Source organism: Saccoglossus kowalevskii, chromosome 2 (genome assembly GCF_978046115.1).
Source record: "Saccoglossus kowalevskii chromosome 2, keSacKowa6.1, whole genome shotgun sequence".
NCBI classification, from domain to species: domain Eukaryota; kingdom Metazoa; phylum Hemichordata; class Enteropneusta; family Harrimaniidae; genus Saccoglossus; species Saccoglossus kowalevskii.
Genome location: NC_140642.1, coordinates 19,984,370 through 20,004,865, shown reverse-complemented (window position 1 = coordinate 20,004,865; position 20,496 = coordinate 19,984,370). Strand labels below are relative to the sequence as shown.

Below are 20,496 nucleotides of genomic sequence, written 5' to 3'. Positions count from 1 at the left end.
CACAAAAAATATTCATTGAATATGTAAAAAATACACCATGTTCACTTCAGTCAAACAGTGGTCATGGGATATCTCCTAGCATATGTCACTGGGCTGCATATATTGATGAAGATTTAAATGGTTTCATTTATATTGAAGCAGTTACTCTTTAACAATGATAAGTTACATATCCGCAATTATCGCATCTTCATTGGCTCACCGGTTCCAATGAAAGTCACAATGATCAAGGTAGTTCAAGTTTCAGGATGGTTGGTGTTGTCCGGGAGAATACATGGCATTATTTATATGACATGGTACGCCTTTGTTGTCAAATCCTATAATTGGTGGGTTTTGACAGAACTGTAGGATTTCTGGCGTCTATATTTTTAGTTTTCTTATTCTGGTTATAAGACCAAGTAAACACAACACAGTGTGTGACTGGATTAAGAGGCGGATAACATTAGAAGGATTGTCTCTGACATTCCGTCACACAAAATCACTTTAGTCCTGTGAAGCCACAAAACATTTATTGCATTTTCCGAATAATGTAGGTAAAAATAATCCACTCAAAAATAACAAGTATAAGGATTTGCATTTACATCTGACTATTACTATATACCGGTACTTAGAGCATTTGTTCAAGTTCCAGGAAAGAAAAAAAAAATTGACCAATTTGTTTCTAAAATCTCTGCAGATGCCAAGTTTTTTATTTTTATTTTATTAAAAATTGTACTTTATTTTATTTTTCTTGGAAATTGAAATTTTCTTTCTTGATAAAAATTCTGACAAAATCCTGAAGATAGAAAATGCTGTGATGTACACATTTTTACTGGATGACTGACAAATTTTTGTACTACTGTTCAGAAAAAGTAATTGAAAAAAGAGCGTCCCACATTCACCAATTAATTCTATTTTTATACACATCATTATTTCCAGTTTGTTATTCCTCATATGATGCAGCATGGATAAATTCTCATGGAGTATAATTTTTTGACTGGAAAGTCCCTTGTTAGTGATATAACCTTATAAGTATTTTGCCTCTTTGATATCACTCTGTTGTATAAACGGTATGCTCGTCACAGTGCACATGTTAGTCTGCATTATCCTCCAGTTTAGCATGTCGTGTTTGGTTCACGTAATCAGGCATGATTCATAATCAGTTTGTATTTGGTGTCGCTCCAGGCAAACAAAAACAGTTGTCAGTATTGCTGAACTACTTGTATTTGTTCCACGTGAGGGAACTTTGTGTCTGGAAGATATTTGTTTACGATTTCAGTCTCACATGCCTAGTCACATGGGAAAGTTGTCGTACTGGACCATCCATCATTATTCATTCAATTGTTTCTTTGTTTGTGTTCTTAGGAGTAAATTGTCTGTTCAATATGCATGGCACAATTTCAAGTGTGTGATTTAGTTTGTGTGGTCGTTTCTCAAACTGTTCTTCTCTCTACAACATGAAGGTGAACGAATGTATTTGATTCAGTTACAGCTTTTCAGCTGTGTTTGCGGTAACGTTTTGGTGTGTATTCTGAAAGAACTTGTCAAAGTTGTTGACTTTTTCGATTTATTGTGACTCTCTGTTCTTTGTTTACTGGCACACTAGTGCATTCAGATACTTGCTGTCGTCATGGTACCTGGCTTTGTGCGTCTTTGCGTTTTTTTTTCCAATCATGTTTAATGAAAAAACTTGGAAACACAAAGTTTTTGTTCAGCTTAATACCCCTGGGAAAGAGATTGTAAAGCTGTAAATGTGTTTTGTTCTGTTGTGCAATAAAATTACCAAATGTGTTTACTGTGCAGATTTGGCTTCACAAAATACATGTATCTAGCACGGTCTAGTATGTTCTTTAGAGATGGCATGTAAGATAAAAAGATTCTTGCAGAAAGAATGTTAGGGGCAGCAAAGCTCTCGCTAAGCCCTTTGCTAATCAACAATGGGGAATTACATTTGTACTTTACTACAATAAATGTTGTCACTTTCACCATCAACTGGAATTTGAACCATGAATTATGCTAAGGAAATGATAAAAAATTTAAAAACATGTCATCACCAGCCGAAATGTAAATCCAAAAGACGTATTGCTTAAATTTGTGTTAAATGGCTTATTTTAGGCATATTTTAATTTGCTAGATGAAAATTATTATTTGCAAAGTTGCCAAACAAGTATGAAAAAAAAAATATTTAAATTAAAATGTTTTTTTTTCACCTTTAGACATAGCATTCTCAATCTTTGACATATACTCTGTCACTTTTAACACACACCCTTTCAAAGCCTACTTATCCACTTGTTCTAACCAACAATTGTGGAAAAGAAAAAAAAAAATGCCAAAACAAATCAAAACATGCCTTAGGGGAAATCACAGAAAATATGCTAATATTTGCTTTTTAACAGTTTTTTTTTTTTGGCAGGGAAAACGAAAACATCACATAAAACATGCATGGCCTTGAAAAACACAGTAGTTGGTTGACCGTACAGTGGATGTGGTTTTGATTACGCCCTCCAGCTACCTTCCCACTGTGATCACTCTGTCCTATTTGAAAACACTGTATTTGACCGCATCTTCCTGCTTTGAATAAGTATTTCGAAGTACCGGTTGTTTCCGCCCTAATTCTGAAAAGGTGTTCACTTGTGGCTGTAACAAACAAACGAAACCAGGCAGGCGTTCATTGGAAGATTGAATAACAAATACAGAATAGCAGGTGTTTCAGGTTGAAGCCATGTGCCTGCTGCTCATTCATGAGTTGTGATTGAATTCAAATTTCCAAACTTTGGAACAATTTTGTAGGATGTACGTGTATGTATATATCAGAGAAATCCGGGAAAACAATAAGAATTGTCAAGCACTAAAATATATATTGTGAATCAGGTGGTTGCATAATGTTTTCAGCTGGAGAGAATGTCATCCCCAGCTGTGATGAGCACTGTCAATGGTCATTAATACAAGGGAAAAACACAGCTGTCTAATTGCCACCAGTTATCACAAAATATACCGACTACTGTGTATTCTTATCATTATGCTTTTGTTTCAGTACTTGACATTTAATAATAATAAATCTGCATAATTATTTCATTTTTTTGTTATTATGCAAAATGATAAAATTATTAATAAACCTGCATGTGTAGTTTTGCATAGTGTTATGCCAAACGTATTGCAGGGGACAATTCTGACTGTCAAAGGGTTAATATTATGGGATAGTTTCTGTCTCCAAAACCGTTCTTGATTTATCATAGACTATCATCTAAGCATTTTATTTTGTTGTTAGGATATTATTAAACTTCAAACACATGTATTGTCGAATATAATATAAATTACTGTGATAATTATCATGTTTTAATGGGGTTAGCATGCACCTACATGTCTTATTTGTTTATTTATCAAATTGTACATACAAGTTTGCATATTTGTGTTGTCAATTTCTGTGATTACATGCGATTGTCAGGCTGGCTTGATTTTTGCGCTAATGTTATGATAACAGGCTGATTCTAATTTATTGGAGCTGGCTCTCTCCATCAACAGAAATATTTCGTTGACATTCTAGGAGGGGAAAGGTGTTGCATAGATTCTTACGCAAGATTGTTGTTCGTTTATTAGTGTATTGTGTTTCTATTCATGCGCTTATGCTTTTATCCCACAATAAATAATATTGTGTTGTAAAAAAATGATTTATTACACTTGTCCTTTTGGAACACTTCATGCCAAACAAGTGTTTGTTACTGACGTACGTTTCTCTTTACACACAAGATGGATAGTGACTGTACTGCTTCTGTGGTACGGTACTTTAAATTAATTAAGACCGCGAGGGGTCGTTTTTTTCTCCTAACTGTCTGATGTATATTGATCTGTGTCAGTCAAGTTTAAATAACTTGTACCGATTGAAGAGAATGGTGTCTATTGTTGTTTTGAGTACCTAGAAATATAAATTGGTGACATTGACACAAGTAGTTTGCTTTGTGCATGCACGTATGTATATGGCAAAAAATGTTCCATATTTCACAGCTACTGAGGGGCAGTACTGAATAGCATTTGTACAGTTGACATTATTCATTGTGTCAAAGTGCAAGCGTTCCTTTTAACCTCAGGCATCAGTGCCATTATTACAATGTAAAACCCTGTGAGAAAGTAACGTTAAAACTGCATTGCGCTTTTCATTTATTATAACCAGTTTCGCTTCTCGGTCTCAGACTTTCCTGTAATATCAAGCAGAGTGATGTCCTCGCATAGTCAAGTGTTTATCTTGATTTTGTGATTGAATTGTCGTATTACCTGGTAGTAGCAGACCTTGTACTCTTATTGCTCGTCCTACTCAAGCCCAGGTAGAGCTTAATTATCACTCTACCAATTCATACCATTTTGAAGGAATTTAAGGAAATAAATCTCCTAATCACTTGCGTTATCGTTTTCGGAAGAGCAATTTTTAACTCCCAACCAATTTTTCTGTAGTTATGCATATGTATACGTACATTTAGCGTGCATGTTAAAAACAGGTAGCATAGCAGTGCAGGTTTTGTTCATTGTTTTTAGAGCTGACATGCACCTATAGGGGAGGGGACACTACATTGTATTCTGAACTGAGGCATGGCTGTATTCTTGGACAAACCCCAACATATTGTGTCTAAATACATTTTACAAGATTACCATAAATGCATGATGGTTTGTGTATTGTATTGCATAAAGTCTGAATTAGTGATGTTTCTTTCACAGGTGTGTGATCGTATTGTTCAATCCAAGGAAAAACAAACAGACTCATATATTCAACCACTCTAGGTAAGATCAACACAGGACCCCCCCCCCCCCTACAATGGCAGTACCATGCCAAACTTTGACATTGGAGTGCTTCTTGAAAATACAACCTTTGAAATAAAGTATCCACATGCAGTATAAATCCGTAAATATCGCTGACAGTGACTATAGTACAGAACATTACTGTAACTGTGATTTGAATTGATGAATGGCTTGTACAATTACTGTACATGAAATATTTATTAGACCCTGGTAGTACCTGGAGTTTGTTTACCCCTTCAGCTTGTTGACTTCATACATGGTTCAATTTCCATTAATATACAGTTCCTGCTAAAGCAATGTATATGAACAATGTTCCATGGTCTTCAGAATCATTTGCCAAAATTCTTTGATCCAAGGAATCGAAATTAAGCCTTGCCCACCTGTCTCAACCAGGCAGATTTTAGCTGGGGCAGATAAATGTAGAAATTGCCTGTCCCTGTGGACAGGTCAATAAAGATATCAAGTTTTGCTAACTGACCAAATCGGGTAGTGCCAAGTTGCTAATGTCTAGAAAAAATTGTTAACACTTACAAAATGATGATGAGCCAAGAACTGATATTTTATTTCAAAGATCTTAATTTTTCTTGCTAGGGACAGGGAAATCATCAATTGTAAAAGACACTTTTATTCTCCAACCTGTCGAGTGGGCAGCCATCTTTAATTTTTATTTTCAACCCCTGATTGGCAACTGATAATTACAAAATTATATTAAATATTTCTTTTTTTTTTTGTAAAAGGAAAACCATCACAGCATTGGCACTCTCACCAGATGGCAAGTACGTTGTGACGGGGGAGGTAAGTAACAGCATTTATCACTGCGTCCTGTGAAGTGCAATTTTTGTGATTATATAACATATGTGAAGACAAAAATTGTGTGAAAGTCACTGACACTCTGTGTTGTCTGAACAAGAAAAATTGTGCTACAAAATTTCACTTGGATATGAGCTGCATTTTTTTTTGTTTTGTTAATATATAATTTCAATGTGTGTAATACTGAGCTGAAATGACCTTTGTGTTACCTAAAAAATGCATATGACGTAAAATTTTTGGATGGTCATGCTATGCATATGCAAATTTATTTTAAATTAATTCATATTTGCATTCTATTAATATAAAAATATGCCATGTTGCATTACATATTAATATACGTTTACTCACCAGATACCATATATAGATCATTTTGGATCAGTGCTAAACTTACAAAAATATCCAAAAATACCAAAAACTCAGCTGATGTGTTTTTAATATACTGGAATATGGTATTTAATTAAATGAGATAATTAATTTGCAGGTCAGTCAAAATTACGCTTGGTGACTCACAATCAACAATTTTCGCCTCGGTCATTACTTTTACTGGGTCTACAAAATTCACATTAATATAAAACTGCTGAGGTAGACACCACATATATTCGAACACTTTTGTCCTCTGGAAATTGAGTTCCTCGACAGCTGTGCAGCTGACAAACATGATACCAATTGTTTGATTCGTATAGGAAGTAATTTAATGTGATCTGACCATTCGCTACACTGACTCTAGATGATGGTGTAGTATAAAACTGTATAATGAATAACCAATGGGGTAAGAATAATTCCCTAATATTATTACCAATCTCTCTTAGTCGTCACAAACCATGCAAAGACTGGGCGGGTATAAAAGTCCACTTTTAGATCCATTGCTGGGATTAATTAAATTTACTGAACCTTGAAATACCATTGAGTGTTTTGAAAAATGATTATATTTGTGAAGGAAGCATAAAGATCAAGATGATAAAACTGTTAAAAGTCACAATAATTTGAATGAATAGCAGCGGTTCAGCTTGAATAATGATGGATTTGTCAGGACAGGGTAACAAGGCCATTACTGATCTACACAATGTTTTTGTCTAAGCTCTGACGTGTGGTGTGTATAAGTGGTTTTCAATGTTCAATGTGCATCTCAGCTAACTTATTACTTTTTGAACTCCAAAATTTGAATGCAACAATGTGCAAATTTTTATGAATTTTTCTATAATTTCAAAGTTAATCTCAGATAATATTGATATAATTTCATATTCCCTACAGGTTTAATTTAAAAAAACAAAACAAAAATAAGTATTTGTTTCATAAAAAAATTAACAGAAGTTTACTTTTGTATTTGAAGGTTAAAGATGGTTAGTAATAGTACAACATGTAGAAAAGGGAAATGCCGACTCGGTCCTTCAAGTGATTTCAACAAATCTAGTTTTGTGATGAAAACATCTGACCTGTTGTTTACATCTTCCAACACATGTGTCACTTGCATTCTCTCATCAACAAACTAGATATGGTGCCATTAAATTCATAACATAAAAATAACAAACCCATTGTAGTAGGAAACATAATTGTGTAATGGGTTTTAAGACATCTAAAGCACTCTTTGTCGCTATGTTATCATATTTTTGTTTTCAATAGAGTGGTCACATGCCAGCCGTGCGCGTCTGGGATGTTGCCGAGAGATCTCAAGTTGGGGAATTTGCTGGTCACAAATTTGGAATATCCTGTGTTGTAAGTAACCCTTGGATTTACTATGTCTTTGCCAAAATCAATAAGTGAATGAGTCTACTCATCTTGCTTGCAATTCTCAAGAATGTTGAAGCTGCAGATAGCATACACTTTCTCTCTGTGCTACACGGTAATTGGAAATTAATTGGAATAAATTGTATGCATTAATACTTGGATATCTTCTTCTCTGTAACATGGTCTCTCCTTGTATGGTTTACTAATTTCGTGTTTTTTGTTGTTTTGTTTTTTTTAAATGTTTTTGTGCCAGGCGACAGTTTATGGACATTGAGTGTCACTGTTGTCCTGACTTTTTTTGTTTTGTAAGTGCTAGTGCTGACAATTAGTGCATTTTGCCACAGAAGTCATATTCATGTTTGAGACTACATGACAGGGCTGTGTTGCCAAATGGCAATCAAATGGCAATTTTAATGTGCTTTCCTGGCGTCAACCAGGCTTGATCGAACACAAGCACCTGTGAACCTTAACCAAGGTTCCATCAAATTCGCATTCGTTAGTGAATGAATCTCGGCCAGTGTAATCGGCCTTCCCATTGAGTCTGTGGCACACTCACCCAGGGTAGGGGTCGATCCTTTTGATGTTCAGCCTAAGGTAGGATTTGAACTTAGGTCTACCGATCATGAGTCTGATGCGACAACCACTATGCTACCAGTGACCGGTTACTAATTTTGTGTTTATATGCACGTTTTCCACTGTAATCTTAACAAAGCTTACTACATAGATAGCTTTAGAATAATGCACACACTTTTTTGGGTATAAATCTGTGCATATTAATTACTAAATATGCATAATAATCCTCTAATATTGCTGTAATCACTCAACTACTCAATCACTCTGGGATACTCCACATATAATATAGTGCATGTATATTAATTGCATAAATTAGCCAATTTAGTTGTTCATATATTTCACTAATATGAACAGATTTAAATGAAATAACTGCTCAGAATAATCTACAGACCTGATTGATTTTTGTTGAAATCTGCATATTATTTACCTAATTTGCATAATTGTCAGCTACTGACATATCAAGAAGCACTCCACTTATTTGTTTGTATGACGTTGTTTTATTATCAACTTTGATACTGTTGATCAGATTACTGTTACAGTGTGCATCTCAAAATATGGAGTCGGCCAACAGGCTAATATTATGTCTTAGATAATTTTGTATGTCAACTTTGTGCCTTGTCTCCAATACCCGCAGCACACAGGAGTTCTTTGTAAGTTTGTGCTCCCTTGTTTACCACATATTCGGCTTGAGGTTTAATTCAAATTGAATTAATTTATCGCTGTGTTAGGTGGTGCCAAGATGTACTATTGTTTTTGTAGAGCTACGCAGACATATTACATAAACATGTTTTATTGTTCTGCGTGTTGTGTGCGGTTATTGTGGTCTATTGATTTATTGTCTTGTCCCCCTCCTACGACGGCTGTCATACTACCTATAACTTTTAATTCATAGTGTGTTATTCTGCAATGTTCTTTACTTTTCTGAAGTCAGTAAAAAAAAAATAAACAGATTCAGAAGGTAGTGAACTGAGTTTGACTTATTAAACATCAAAACTTCACAGACTGGGCGGGAGACACTTAAAGTTATCACTGTGTCCTTTTAGAATAGAATCTCCTGGACAAAGTCAGCATACAAATCATTTCTCTTTCCTAGCCACAGCTGTATTGTGTTGTAAAACCCACTTTGGGGATTACCATGCTGGCTTAAGGGAGGGGTGTTTCAGTTCATGGGGAGTTCATTGGACTGCAAATCCCTGTTAATGGGAGTCAATTTTACCCCACATCTATTGTATATTCAATGCTCTATAATGAAGGGGCATTTAATTTTTTGTATTTTCTCACCGTAATAGCATACCATCATGTTACCATGTCTGTACCAATATCGGTAATTCAGAATATTCATTGAGCCAAATGATAGTAGATTATATTTTTAGTCTAGTTATTAACAAGTTGTCCATCAAAAAATGAACTTTTGCATCCCAGTTCAACAGACCAGTTCGCATATTTTATTTGCTTGAACTCTACCTCAAAAAAAAAATAATATGATCTGACCGAAATTATATATTTTTAGGGTTTCAGATCAGATCAATGGTTTTCCTGCTTACTGTACATTAATTCAATGATCAGTTTACATTTAGTTTGTTTTCTTCAGGCTTTTTCACCGAACTTGAAGCATGTTGTATCAGTGGGTTCCCAGCATGACATGGTTGTTAATGTGTGGGACTGGAAGACTGGTATTCGGGCAGCCTCCAATAAAATCTCCTGCAAGGTAAGCTTATTTATCACTAGTACATTTAGATGGTCTATACATTTCATTTACGACTACATCTCAGTTGAAACAATGTTGCTGAATATAATAATACACACCGGCAAATTGATACAGAATTATTTATTTTAAAAAAGTGAGAGACTGTGATTGATTCTATTTTTAGTTGTCTGTCCAAGTATTTCATTATCTGTATCCAATGTCATTACTTTATTTGTCGGTTTTTATAACCTTGTGCCCTAGCAGTAAAACTTCCATCTTGCAAATATCTCTCAAAAAAACTTGTACGTGAAGTTTCCACTTTGGAAGAAGTCTTCCTCTTACATGCTCAGTAGAATACATGGATGTAAACTTTATGGCCTTTATTTGAACTCCATCCACCCTGTCAGTTACATTCAAATGAAATCCTGTTATCACGCTCAGGATTTAATAGTGGTGATATTTTCTCTGCCCTGGGCTATCTGTATTTGTAATCCTCATCCAAATGCGCCTACTTTCTATATATGTTGTTTTCAGGTGACTGCCATCTGTTTTAATGAGACTGGCAACTGTTTTGTAACCGTGGGAACAAGAAATGTCCGATTCTGGTATACGTCTTCAAAAAAGGTACACAATCACTTTCTTTCTCTTGCATGCTGGGTAATAATCACCCCTTACCTGTCAAGCTTTATTTCTTGAAGGAGAGAGTCTGATGTACCAAAAAAGTACCAATGAACTGCATTGAAATATTAAAAATTTTGCAATTAATAAACTCATGTAGTGTAGTATTTTGGGCAGGTTGGAAAGTGTGCTGCCTTTGTATTTGATTGAGAGAGGTTCTTAGGTAGGTAGTTATTAAGCTGTGCGTGTGTCACACATTGGGATGTTTCTCTGTCAGGATGCATTACATCTCAGGTATGTGTATTGATTGCTGCCGTGTTCCCCTCCTGTGGAGTACCTTTTGTTAACAAAGCACACACCCCCTGCAAATAACTCTTCTTTGATTTGTTTCGATGTGAAGTGACACATTATCATTATTTGAAGGCTCTTATAAGTCATCTGAAACAAGAATATCATGTCGCTGAAACCTCCTCGTAAATCTTTTGTTAAGGGCCTCCTCATTACTTTTGCCAGTTGTTGTTGTAAATTGTTATGAAACAAGTGTTGTTACTCAGAGCAACCGATCATTGGTATCTCATGGTCAGTTTTGTCAACAAAACCAAGTAGCCAATCAGTTTCCAGCGTTTTTCTATTGTCAACGTTTTTGACATTACTGAAAATGTTGTCATGGACTTGTTGTGGTGTGTTTGTCGTTAAATCAGGAAATCATGATTGTAAACCATGCTGATTTATATAAATTGTCTCTAGAAGTATCTATAAGCAGAATTGTATGATTGGATTGCAGTCACGCATTACAGTGATTGACAGGACACAGCAAATTTTTAAAAATAGTCAATGGAATTTTATTGAGCAGTATCAAGGTAAAGCATGCAAGAAGAAACATCAACATCAATGGGACTGTGGGACAACTTTAGTTTATAGGGAAAAATGCATTATCATTTTTTTTCTCCCACAAATTCCCTCTCCCACAAATTTCCTTTCTCTAGTGCTGTATATTACAATGAACAAATTTATGTAAATAAACTGAGCAGCAATATAATTCACTGTTTTACTAACAAAGTAGCAATATTGATATCAGATAGCCATTACAGACTGTTACATTTGAACTATCAATATTTATGTTATTTGCAAAACTGTGTTCACTATATTGCAATACTCCTGGTTGAGTTGCTTACTTGTTCACTGTAAATCTGATTCACCTTTTGACATTCCTGGCATTAACCGTCTGTGTACGAATGACCTAATTTGCGACAAGTGAAGGTAAGAGATAAGGAGTCGTTCTCTGTAACAGATTTATGCCCCCCTCCCTCCCTCCCGAGTTGATGCACAACACAGGCAGGTGAAGCATTGAAACTAATCAAAAGGAGAAAATGAACAATGTTTTATTGGGTACTAAATCTATTGTGGTTGATCTCTCACAAAAGCCAATCATACTGGAAATCCCTCACCTAAGTCCATTAGTGGTGGATGCCAAGCAATATAGTGGGTTGTGTTGGTGCCACTTAATTACACGCCATTGACAATGAAATGGGTTTTCCGTGAGACTTGTACGTGAGGTTGCTATATAGCAAGTGATTGAAAACTTCATTTTATAAACTCTACTCCACTTCCGTTTCAATGAATCTCTCAACTTCAAAAAGGAAAGAGATTGTATTTTGAAGAGTATACAACTGTATGGACTCTTCTGTACACTTAGTTAATTCAAACATTCTGTGCTATGTCTTGTTCACATCTATAGTTGTTTCCATGGCAGCCGGCTTATTTTGTCTTTTATATAGAAGGGAAGGTCCCCATGGACTACTTGGCAACAAGTCCTTATTGGCAACAAGACTGAAACAAGTTCTTATCTTGAGTCTAGCATGATACATTGTGAGATTCTCACCTTTTTTCGCCAAAATAACTGAATAAAATAAAACTGAAAAAAAAACATCTGTTGACTTTTGTGCATCAGTCACCATAGAGGGCAGACTACTGTGATCCTTTTTTCCTTGGATATCATCATTTTTCTCATCAAAATTTTGTTGGTAATAATTTACCTATTTTGATGTACCAAACAACCGGTACCGATAATTTTTTTTAGCTCCGCTGTCGACTTTGTCGAGCAGAGCTTATCATTTGAGTGATTGTCCGTCATCGTCCGTGTCAATGTTTTACTTTTTCGACTTCTTCTTGGAAACTACGAGCATGGATGCTTCAATACTTAGTGTATATGTACCTTGGGTAGACCTCTCTTAGGTTTATTCATTTTGTAATGATATCTTTAATTCTCTAATTTTGGTGAATATTTTTGTCATTTTTTGTAAAAAGTGACATTTTCGACTTCTTGTTAAAAACTGCAAGTCCAATTGCTTTGATATTACATATATAGGTACTACATGTGGACTTCTCTCAGATTTGTTCATTTTGTAATGATATCTTTAATTCTCTAATTTTGGTGAATATTTTTGTCATTTTTGGTAAAAAGTGATACTGTAAAGGGGGTAATTATTCACTGGGTTTTAATTTAGCTTATTTCGCTGACTGGAAAAATGCGCTAAATTAAAACACAGTGAATATGTAAAATTTAGCATAGAACACATTATCTAAATGATAAAACCGTGAATTTAAAACCCACTGAATATGCCTGAAATGGTAAATCAGTGAAATTTAAACCCAGTGAAAATTAGTCAATTAGAAAATTACAGTATTTTCGATTTCTTGTTAAAAACCGCAAGTCCAATTGCTTTGATATTACATATATAGGTACTACATGTGGACTTCTCTCAGATTTGTTCATTTTGTAATGATATCTTTAATTCTCTAATTTTGGTGAATATTTTTGTCATTTTTGGTAAAAAGTGATATTTTCGACTTCTTGTTAAAAACCGCAAGTCCAATTGCTTTGATATTACATATATAGGTACTACATGTGGACCTCTTTCAGATTTGTTAATTTCGTGGTGATATTTTTTCAATTATCTAATTTTGATTATGATTATTTTTGTCATTGTTGGTGAAAAGTGATATTTTTGACTTCTTGTTGAAAACAGCAAGTCCCATTGCTTTGATACTATACATATTGTTCATTTTCTAATGATATCTTCTGTTCTTTAATTGAAATGTGCATTGCTAACAGCGGAGCTATCTCAGCCGACCGGCTGCTTGTTGTTTATTGGAACCAAATGAACATATTCTTCATTACATTTCTTGAATAATATTTGTTCAAAATATTAAACCTTTTATTAGGTAGCCGTGTATAACAAATCAACTGCTGGAGCTTTTTTATACAATAGATATTGACAAACTGTGACTACTTATGGAGGCTTTCAGCAGTTGATTGCTTAAATGGGAGATTAATGTTTACATTAAGCTGTATTTATGATGCAGCACATTTGCATAATCGCGCGTGCTTTGAACAAGGTCAGTTTCGCTTGCCTCTTTGTTTTAGTCAAGTCGTGCATCTCGACCTTCTCTGACCCACCACCAGCCCCATTCACCTCCAGGGGGGCTTCGTTTCACTTTCATTTACTCATTTCCCCCCAAGATGGGGAGATGCTATTTACTGGGTATTATTTACAGTTATAACCTGCATTAACCTACCATGCTCGTAGTTTCAGCTCCCGCTGTCTCTACCATTACTGGGGTAGCATCCGCTGCCTCCATCACTAGCGTAGTTACAGCCTCCGCTGTCTCTACCGGTAATTTGCAGCTTCCGCAGCATTTACCAATAACACGGTAACTTCACGTCGTGACAGCCTCCGCAGTCTCTACATTAACAACTGGTAGTTTCCTACCTTCATTTCATCCGCTAACGACTAATACCAGTACATTTTATCAACCAATTGGCATTTTGCAGATTTTTTATGCTTTGTATTTTCTTAGTTCTTTTATTTTAGTGCAATTTTCATTTGCTTTAAGTAGCTAGCAATCTTTTATTATGATTCTGTTATAGGGGCCTGCTGTGGGACTAAGTTCTTGCTTTCCGTTTGTGCGGGCTAAGTACGGAGGTGTCCCACAGCGTGCCCCTCTTTTTGCCAAAATAAATTACGTTTTATCATTTACATTGTTTGTGTGGTGTCATAAATGGGAGATTAATGTTTACATTAAGCTGTATTTATGATGCAGCACATTTGCATAATCGCGCGTGCTTTGAACAAGGTCAGTTTCGCTTGCCTCTTTGTTTTAGTCAAGTCGTGCATCTCGACCTTCTCTGACCCACCACCAGCCCCATTCACCTCCAGGGGGGCTTCGTTTCACTTTCATTTACTCATTTCCCCCCAAGATGGGGAGATGCTATTTACTGGGTATTATTTACAGTTATAACCTGCATTAACCTACCATGCTCGTAGTTTCAGCTCCCGCTGTCTCTACCATTACTGGGGTAGCATCCGCTGCCTCCATCACTAGCGTAGTTACAGCCTCCGCTGTCTCTACCGGTAATTTGCAGCTTCCGCAGCATTTACCAATAACACGGTAACTTCACGTAGTGACAGCCTCCGCAGTCTCTACATTAACAACTGGTAGTTTCCTACCTTCATTTCATCCGCTAACGACTAATACCAGTACATTTTATCAACCAATTGGCATTTTGCAGATTTTTTATGCTTTGTATTTTCTTAGTTCTTTTCTTAGGTCATTTATTTTAGTGCAATTTTCATTTGCTTTAAGTAGCTAGCAATCTTTTATTACGATTCTGTTTTAGGGGCCTGCTGTGGGACTAAGTTCTTGCTTTCCGTTTGTGCGGGCTAAGTACGGAGGTGTCCCACAGCGTGCCCCTCTTTTTGCCAAAATAAATTACGTTTTATCATTTACATTGTTTGTGTGGTGTCATAAATAGAAACAAAAATAAATAACCCAAAGAACTTGTTCAAAATTATCATGATACTAATGGCTGTTTCAATTTATTAGTCCTCGTTCTGACGCAGTCTGAAAACGGGGACTTATGTTTTGACCTTCGTGTGTCCGTCCGTCCGTGCATGCATGCATGTGTGCGTCCGGACCTGTATCTTAGAAATGCCTGGACCAATCACAATCAAACTTCACACATACATAATACATGATATTATACAGTCAAACCTGTCTATAAAGAACAGTCAGTGGACTGAGCCAAACTGTCCTTTATAGACAGCTGGTCTTTATATGAAGGTGGCCTAGTTTATTCATTCAATCGTGAATATTAATTAGGGCGGGAATTTTAAGGGAGATCATAAGTAAAACATAAAAGCAAACCTACACATTGTACAATGAACAGGTCTTTTTTAATAAAAGTCACTCATTTTCATTTACTATAAATTATATCATGTAAATTCACTGGAACCAAGTGATTCTGCCCATGGATTCATTCGTGTATTTAATGCATAAGAACGATTGTAAACGATCGGCCGCATTGGCGTTTCAGCTCGGTCTTTCACACTCTCGCCATGCAGTCTTATTCCCTAGTCTCTTACACATATTCCATCACAGGCGGTAATCAGTCCCATCATTAGTATTGTCGATTGTACACTGTGACAAAATGCACAGGCAAAGTTGCCGTGTTTGAAAAAACAAACAAGCATTAAAAATGAAGAAGCATTGGTAATAAACAAAATTTACCAAACTCATAACGATTGCTCCAACTGTCGGTGTTGAATCAGAAAGTCAAACGAACCGGAAATGAAACACGATAATCGTACACGCAATATTACAGTTATTTGTTGCAAGCATCAACGTGTCAAAACTGCCCAAACAAAACGAATTTTCTCGATTGCGAATTATTGATATTATCTTTTATAAAAAAAAAGAGGATCAAAATAGAAAACATCTTTCGTTGAGAATAACCCTGAGATAACCCCTCAATAACAATACGTTTTGCCCATGCGCTAGCTTCATTAGCATAATTTATAACGATATCAACAACAAACAACATGGCGGCCAAAATAGGTTGGATTTTGCAATCCCGCGATGAAAACGAAATAAACAAATGTTTTATATTTTTGTTTGGATATTTCATGTCGACAAGGTAAATAAGACATCTCTCATTTAATAAAACTGGTTCATTTGTTTATTTTGTTTTCGAGACGGGAGGAATTTGCTCTTCATGTGCGAGACAGTCCACAGAAGTGCCACTGGCCGGCTGGGGATCGATAGTATAGTACCGATCGGAAACAAGCTAGTTTGTCATTTCAAACTTTGAATGAAACTGTTTTAATTTGTTGTTAAAATTGTCCAGTCTCCAAACGTTACATTCAGATAATATTCAACTTTTTGTTTTTACTTTTTTTGCAACTTTACAAACCAAGTTGCGATGGTCACCCCTGTCTCTTAGCCCTAAAGATTGCGTACTCGGTAATCTGAACGTAACACATGGCCACTTTCCTGTTAGCGATTCGCAAGTAGCTATTGTCTTTTTGCTGAGACCGTCTGACGGAAATGTTGGTGGTCGTTATACAAAGGTTAAAGTGTGAATAGGTCTACAATAGGGTGGTCGTTGGATAGGTGGTCGCTATATCCAGTGTCTTTAACGTGTAAATTGCGAAAGGACTGTACTAAGGTGGTTGCTATGAGCAGGTGGCCGCTCTGCACAGGTGGTCGTTAACACAGGTTTGACTGTACATATGCACGTCAATTTGTTTCACGATCTGATTCAAGATGAACGAATGGCGGCCATTTTTGAGCTAAAAAATCCTAAAAATCAAGCATTTCTCGGTTGTTTACAGATGGATTTTGTTCAAACTTGGTATATACATTAGACACTATGGGACCTTGATGCAAATAATTTTGTTTTTCAGATAAGATTCAAAATGGCCAACTGGCATTTATTTTGTATTAATGAATGTGGTTCTCGTGCCGTATCTCTGACTTGCTTTCACTGAATATGTTCACATTTTAAATATTCATTATACATCATGTCATAGATAGACAGATATATTGGTTTGACGATCCTATTCAAAATGGCCAAATGATGGCCATTTTTGTACTAAAAAATCTTCAAATATCAAGCATTTATGGATGGATTTCGTTCAAACTTGGTACATGTACATGCATTAGACATTACAGGTTCCTGATGCATGTCATTTTATTTTTCAGATTGGATTCAAAATGGCTGACTGGCGGCCATTTTGTTTTAATGATTGGGCTTCTAGAGCCATATCTCTTAAATGCTTTGACTGATTATATTCAAATTTTATATATTTCTTATACATCATGTTATATATATACATGTATTCAAAATGGCTGATTTTGAATGCTGTTCCAGAGCAATATCATTTTAATGTTAAAAAATCATATTCCTGACATGGTTATATTCCAGCTATATTACTATAAACAAAACTATATATCTTAAATTTGATAACTAACGGGGAATGTGCCATGCATGGCTTGTTATTTTTCTCTTCTTATTAGAGAACATTTTGTTGTCATCTATGTAATTGTGATTTAAATTTTTTTTTATATTTTGACAGTCAAGAGAAGCAGTACCGCTGCATGGCAGATCTGGGATACTGGGTGAACAGAGGAATAATTTCTTCTGTGATGTGGCCTGTGGTAAAGGTTCTAATAAAGAAAAAACATTTTGCATTACAACATCTGGTTTACTTTGCGAGTTTGACGAGAAGAGACTTCTAGATAAATGGGTAGAACTTCGGGTAAGTGTTAAAGTATAAGGTCACATTTCTACAATTCCTGGGATTTACGTGGGATCATCGGGCGTAATTTTCTATATTGTTTAGGTTGTCCGTTGTTTTCTGATTGTAATATTAATGTGTTTGAATCAAAGTCAATTTTCCATTGTTCAGTGTTACAGTATTGTATATAATGATGAAATATAACCTTCCTAGAATTTTATGATTCAAATCAATGATAATTAGCAAATCATGTCAAAGAAGGAAATTTTCTGATATCATGATATATAATGATAACAAATGCAAAAATAAAATGATGAAAGTTCAGGTTTGTCTCCATTAAAAAAATAACCAAATTGTTTTTTCTTTTCAATTAAAGTTGGAAGAAAATAGTGTTTCATCCTTTCAGGGTTTCATATACTTCACATTTTATTCAAGTCATGCCATGATGGATGTTTCTTTTTTACCTGCCCAATTTGTTTAGCTACTAATGGTTTGACCCATGTTCAAATTACGTACCAGAATGTTGAGAAATTGTTCTCAAGGGCCCATGAGCTGCATTTTTTGCAGTGTCAAAGTGATCTACCAGATTAACATACGTTGGGTAAAATGTGAGGATATTCATGATATGCTTCAATACATCACCAAAATGCAGCTCAAATTTCCTGCGATGTCAAAAAGCAAATAATTTGCTGATTTTTCTTTTTTTTTTTTTCAGACGCCTCAAGCTCACAGTTTGTCTGTGAGTGAGAAGTATATATTTGTTGGTTGTGCTAATGGTGTAATAAGAATATTCAGTGCAGATACGTTGCACTATGTTTCCACTCTGCCCAAACCACATATCCTAGGTGTCAATGTAGCTGCTAGTATGGACCCAAGGTATTTACTCTGCTTGTAGTGTCCATTATTGTTAGTGTCTAATAACATATCTTTAACCTTTTGAATGCCAATGTCAAGTAGTGTCATCTTTCACAAAATTTTAAACCTGCATCATTTTTTCCATATTTTTTTCAAAAATGTTGATCAAGACATATAAAATTTTTCTAAAATTAAGACCTCAATAAAAGAAAGTTATGTTTCTGGGCAGTGCGCACAGCACCAAAAGAAGTGCAGAGTCAATCACTTAATAGTAATTCCCCACTGCACGGTGCCCTCTGTTGACGAATTTAGGAAACCTGCAAGATTTGTGTCCCGTAAAATATTTTTAAAATCACCTTTACTGCTCTTTTTTTTTTGTAACACATTTTTTTTGCAAGGCCTAGCAAATAAATTTTAAAAAAATACACAAAAATGTGCAAAATTTTGCATAAAAAATATTGTTGTTTAAGACGGTTAACGGATGATTTCAACTATCTAGTATAAATATGTTCAAAATTGTTGATGCCAAAGAGAAAATAAAAAGAGAGGGGTGCCTATCCCATCTTGTTTTCATGGAACCAATGATTTTGCATTATCCCCATAACAATAACCTCTCTTCTGGCAGCCATTTTGAATTGAAAATCGTTCAAAATGTATCCTCGGGGGCGGAGCTACGTCACAAGACGTTCCATGTTGCTAAGACGCGCACCACTGTACATGCATTTCTATGGGCTCTGGGCACGCTGCTGTGGAACGCCGTTCGAGTTCGGGAAAATTCGAGAAAACAGCTCAAACTCAACTTTGGAGTAATCCCGAACAACCAAATTTATATATGTTACACATGTAGGGCTAATCTTGTTACACTGTTCAGGGGGGTCTCAACAACCATCCCAAAGTACCGTTTTCTGCGAATTTTGGCCTTTGTTTTCACCGCGAGGATTGCCAGGCGGTAGAAGATGTCCTCCCCGAGGATACAACTGAGATTCATAATTAAGGCAACTAATGTTTATTGTCTAACTTAGCCAGTCACCGAGACTAATTTCAGAAAATCCTGTGTCTACCTTGTTGTCATTTTTAGTAGAAATCTAAATAGCTATTTTCATTATTAACTACTAAAGATGAGAGTAAGTTGGTATATGTGGCATTACTGCCCTCTATGGCGACTGATGATTGTAATTTATTCAGCTAATATCATTTATTTATAAATCCATTTTTCTTATCTTTGAAATTATTTTTCTACATATAATGAAATAAAAATATTCATGGACTTGAGACTTGTGTTCCTGATAATAGCAGATTTAGGCAAGTCATGGATGTTTGTGATAATTTAACAATCTAAAGTATGTATACATTGTATGTGTGCAGTGTTACAGTATTGTATATAATGATGAAATATAACCTCAAATGTTATATTGTCAAAGAGGGAATTTTCTGATATTAAAATATTCCTGATGATAGCAGATTTAGGTATGTCATGGATCTGATCTTTGGAATAATTTTCTGTATTTAAGTGTTTTTCCACTTATTTCAGTCATTTAGTGAAGCACAATGATAACGCCAAGTATCCAGCCGCCGTTGCATTGACATTGGATGATAAAAACAATAGGGTGAGTACATTTCACAGTATTACCTAAGACCCAGCAAAAATGATTTGGGTCAACCTGTTCTTCCAAGATTGATTTCATGATGCATTTTTTAAATAATTTTGGCTGATAATGACTACAAACAACTCTAATAAATTTGACTGTCAGATTAATCAATGACCTCGTACCGTAACCTCTGCATCACAGCTGTTGTCACTAAGGGTGTACTTAAAAGCTTTAGTATTGCTGTGTGTTATTGGCTTTTGACTTATGTAGACTTGCATACAGTCTCTTGTTAGTT

At 35.4% G+C, this 20,496-nt stretch overlaps 1 protein-coding gene across 2 annotated transcripts in view; it reads left to right on the top strand.

The window, feature by feature from the left end:
* Nucleotides 1-20,496, top strand: part of LOC100378963 (uncharacterized) — a 57,324-nt gene that overhangs the window by 7,842 nt on the left and 28,986 nt on the right. For both annotated transcript variants that reach the window (XM_085492621.1, XM_085492620.1), the window contains exons 3-10: nt 4,684-4,746; nt 5,502-5,559; nt 7,195-7,287; nt 9,464-9,580; nt 10,094-10,183; nt 17,596-17,778; nt 18,473-18,633; nt 20,144-20,219. In XM_085492621.1, coding sequence (XP_085348747.1) covers nt 4,684-4,746; nt 5,502-5,559; nt 7,195-7,287; nt 9,464-9,580; nt 10,094-10,183; nt 17,596-17,778; nt 18,473-18,633; nt 20,144-20,219 — 841 coding nt within the window. The remainder of the gene's footprint in view (nt 1-4,683; nt 4,747-5,501; nt 5,560-7,194; nt 7,288-9,463; nt 9,581-10,093; nt 10,184-17,595; nt 17,779-18,472; nt 18,634-20,143; nt 20,220-20,496) is intronic.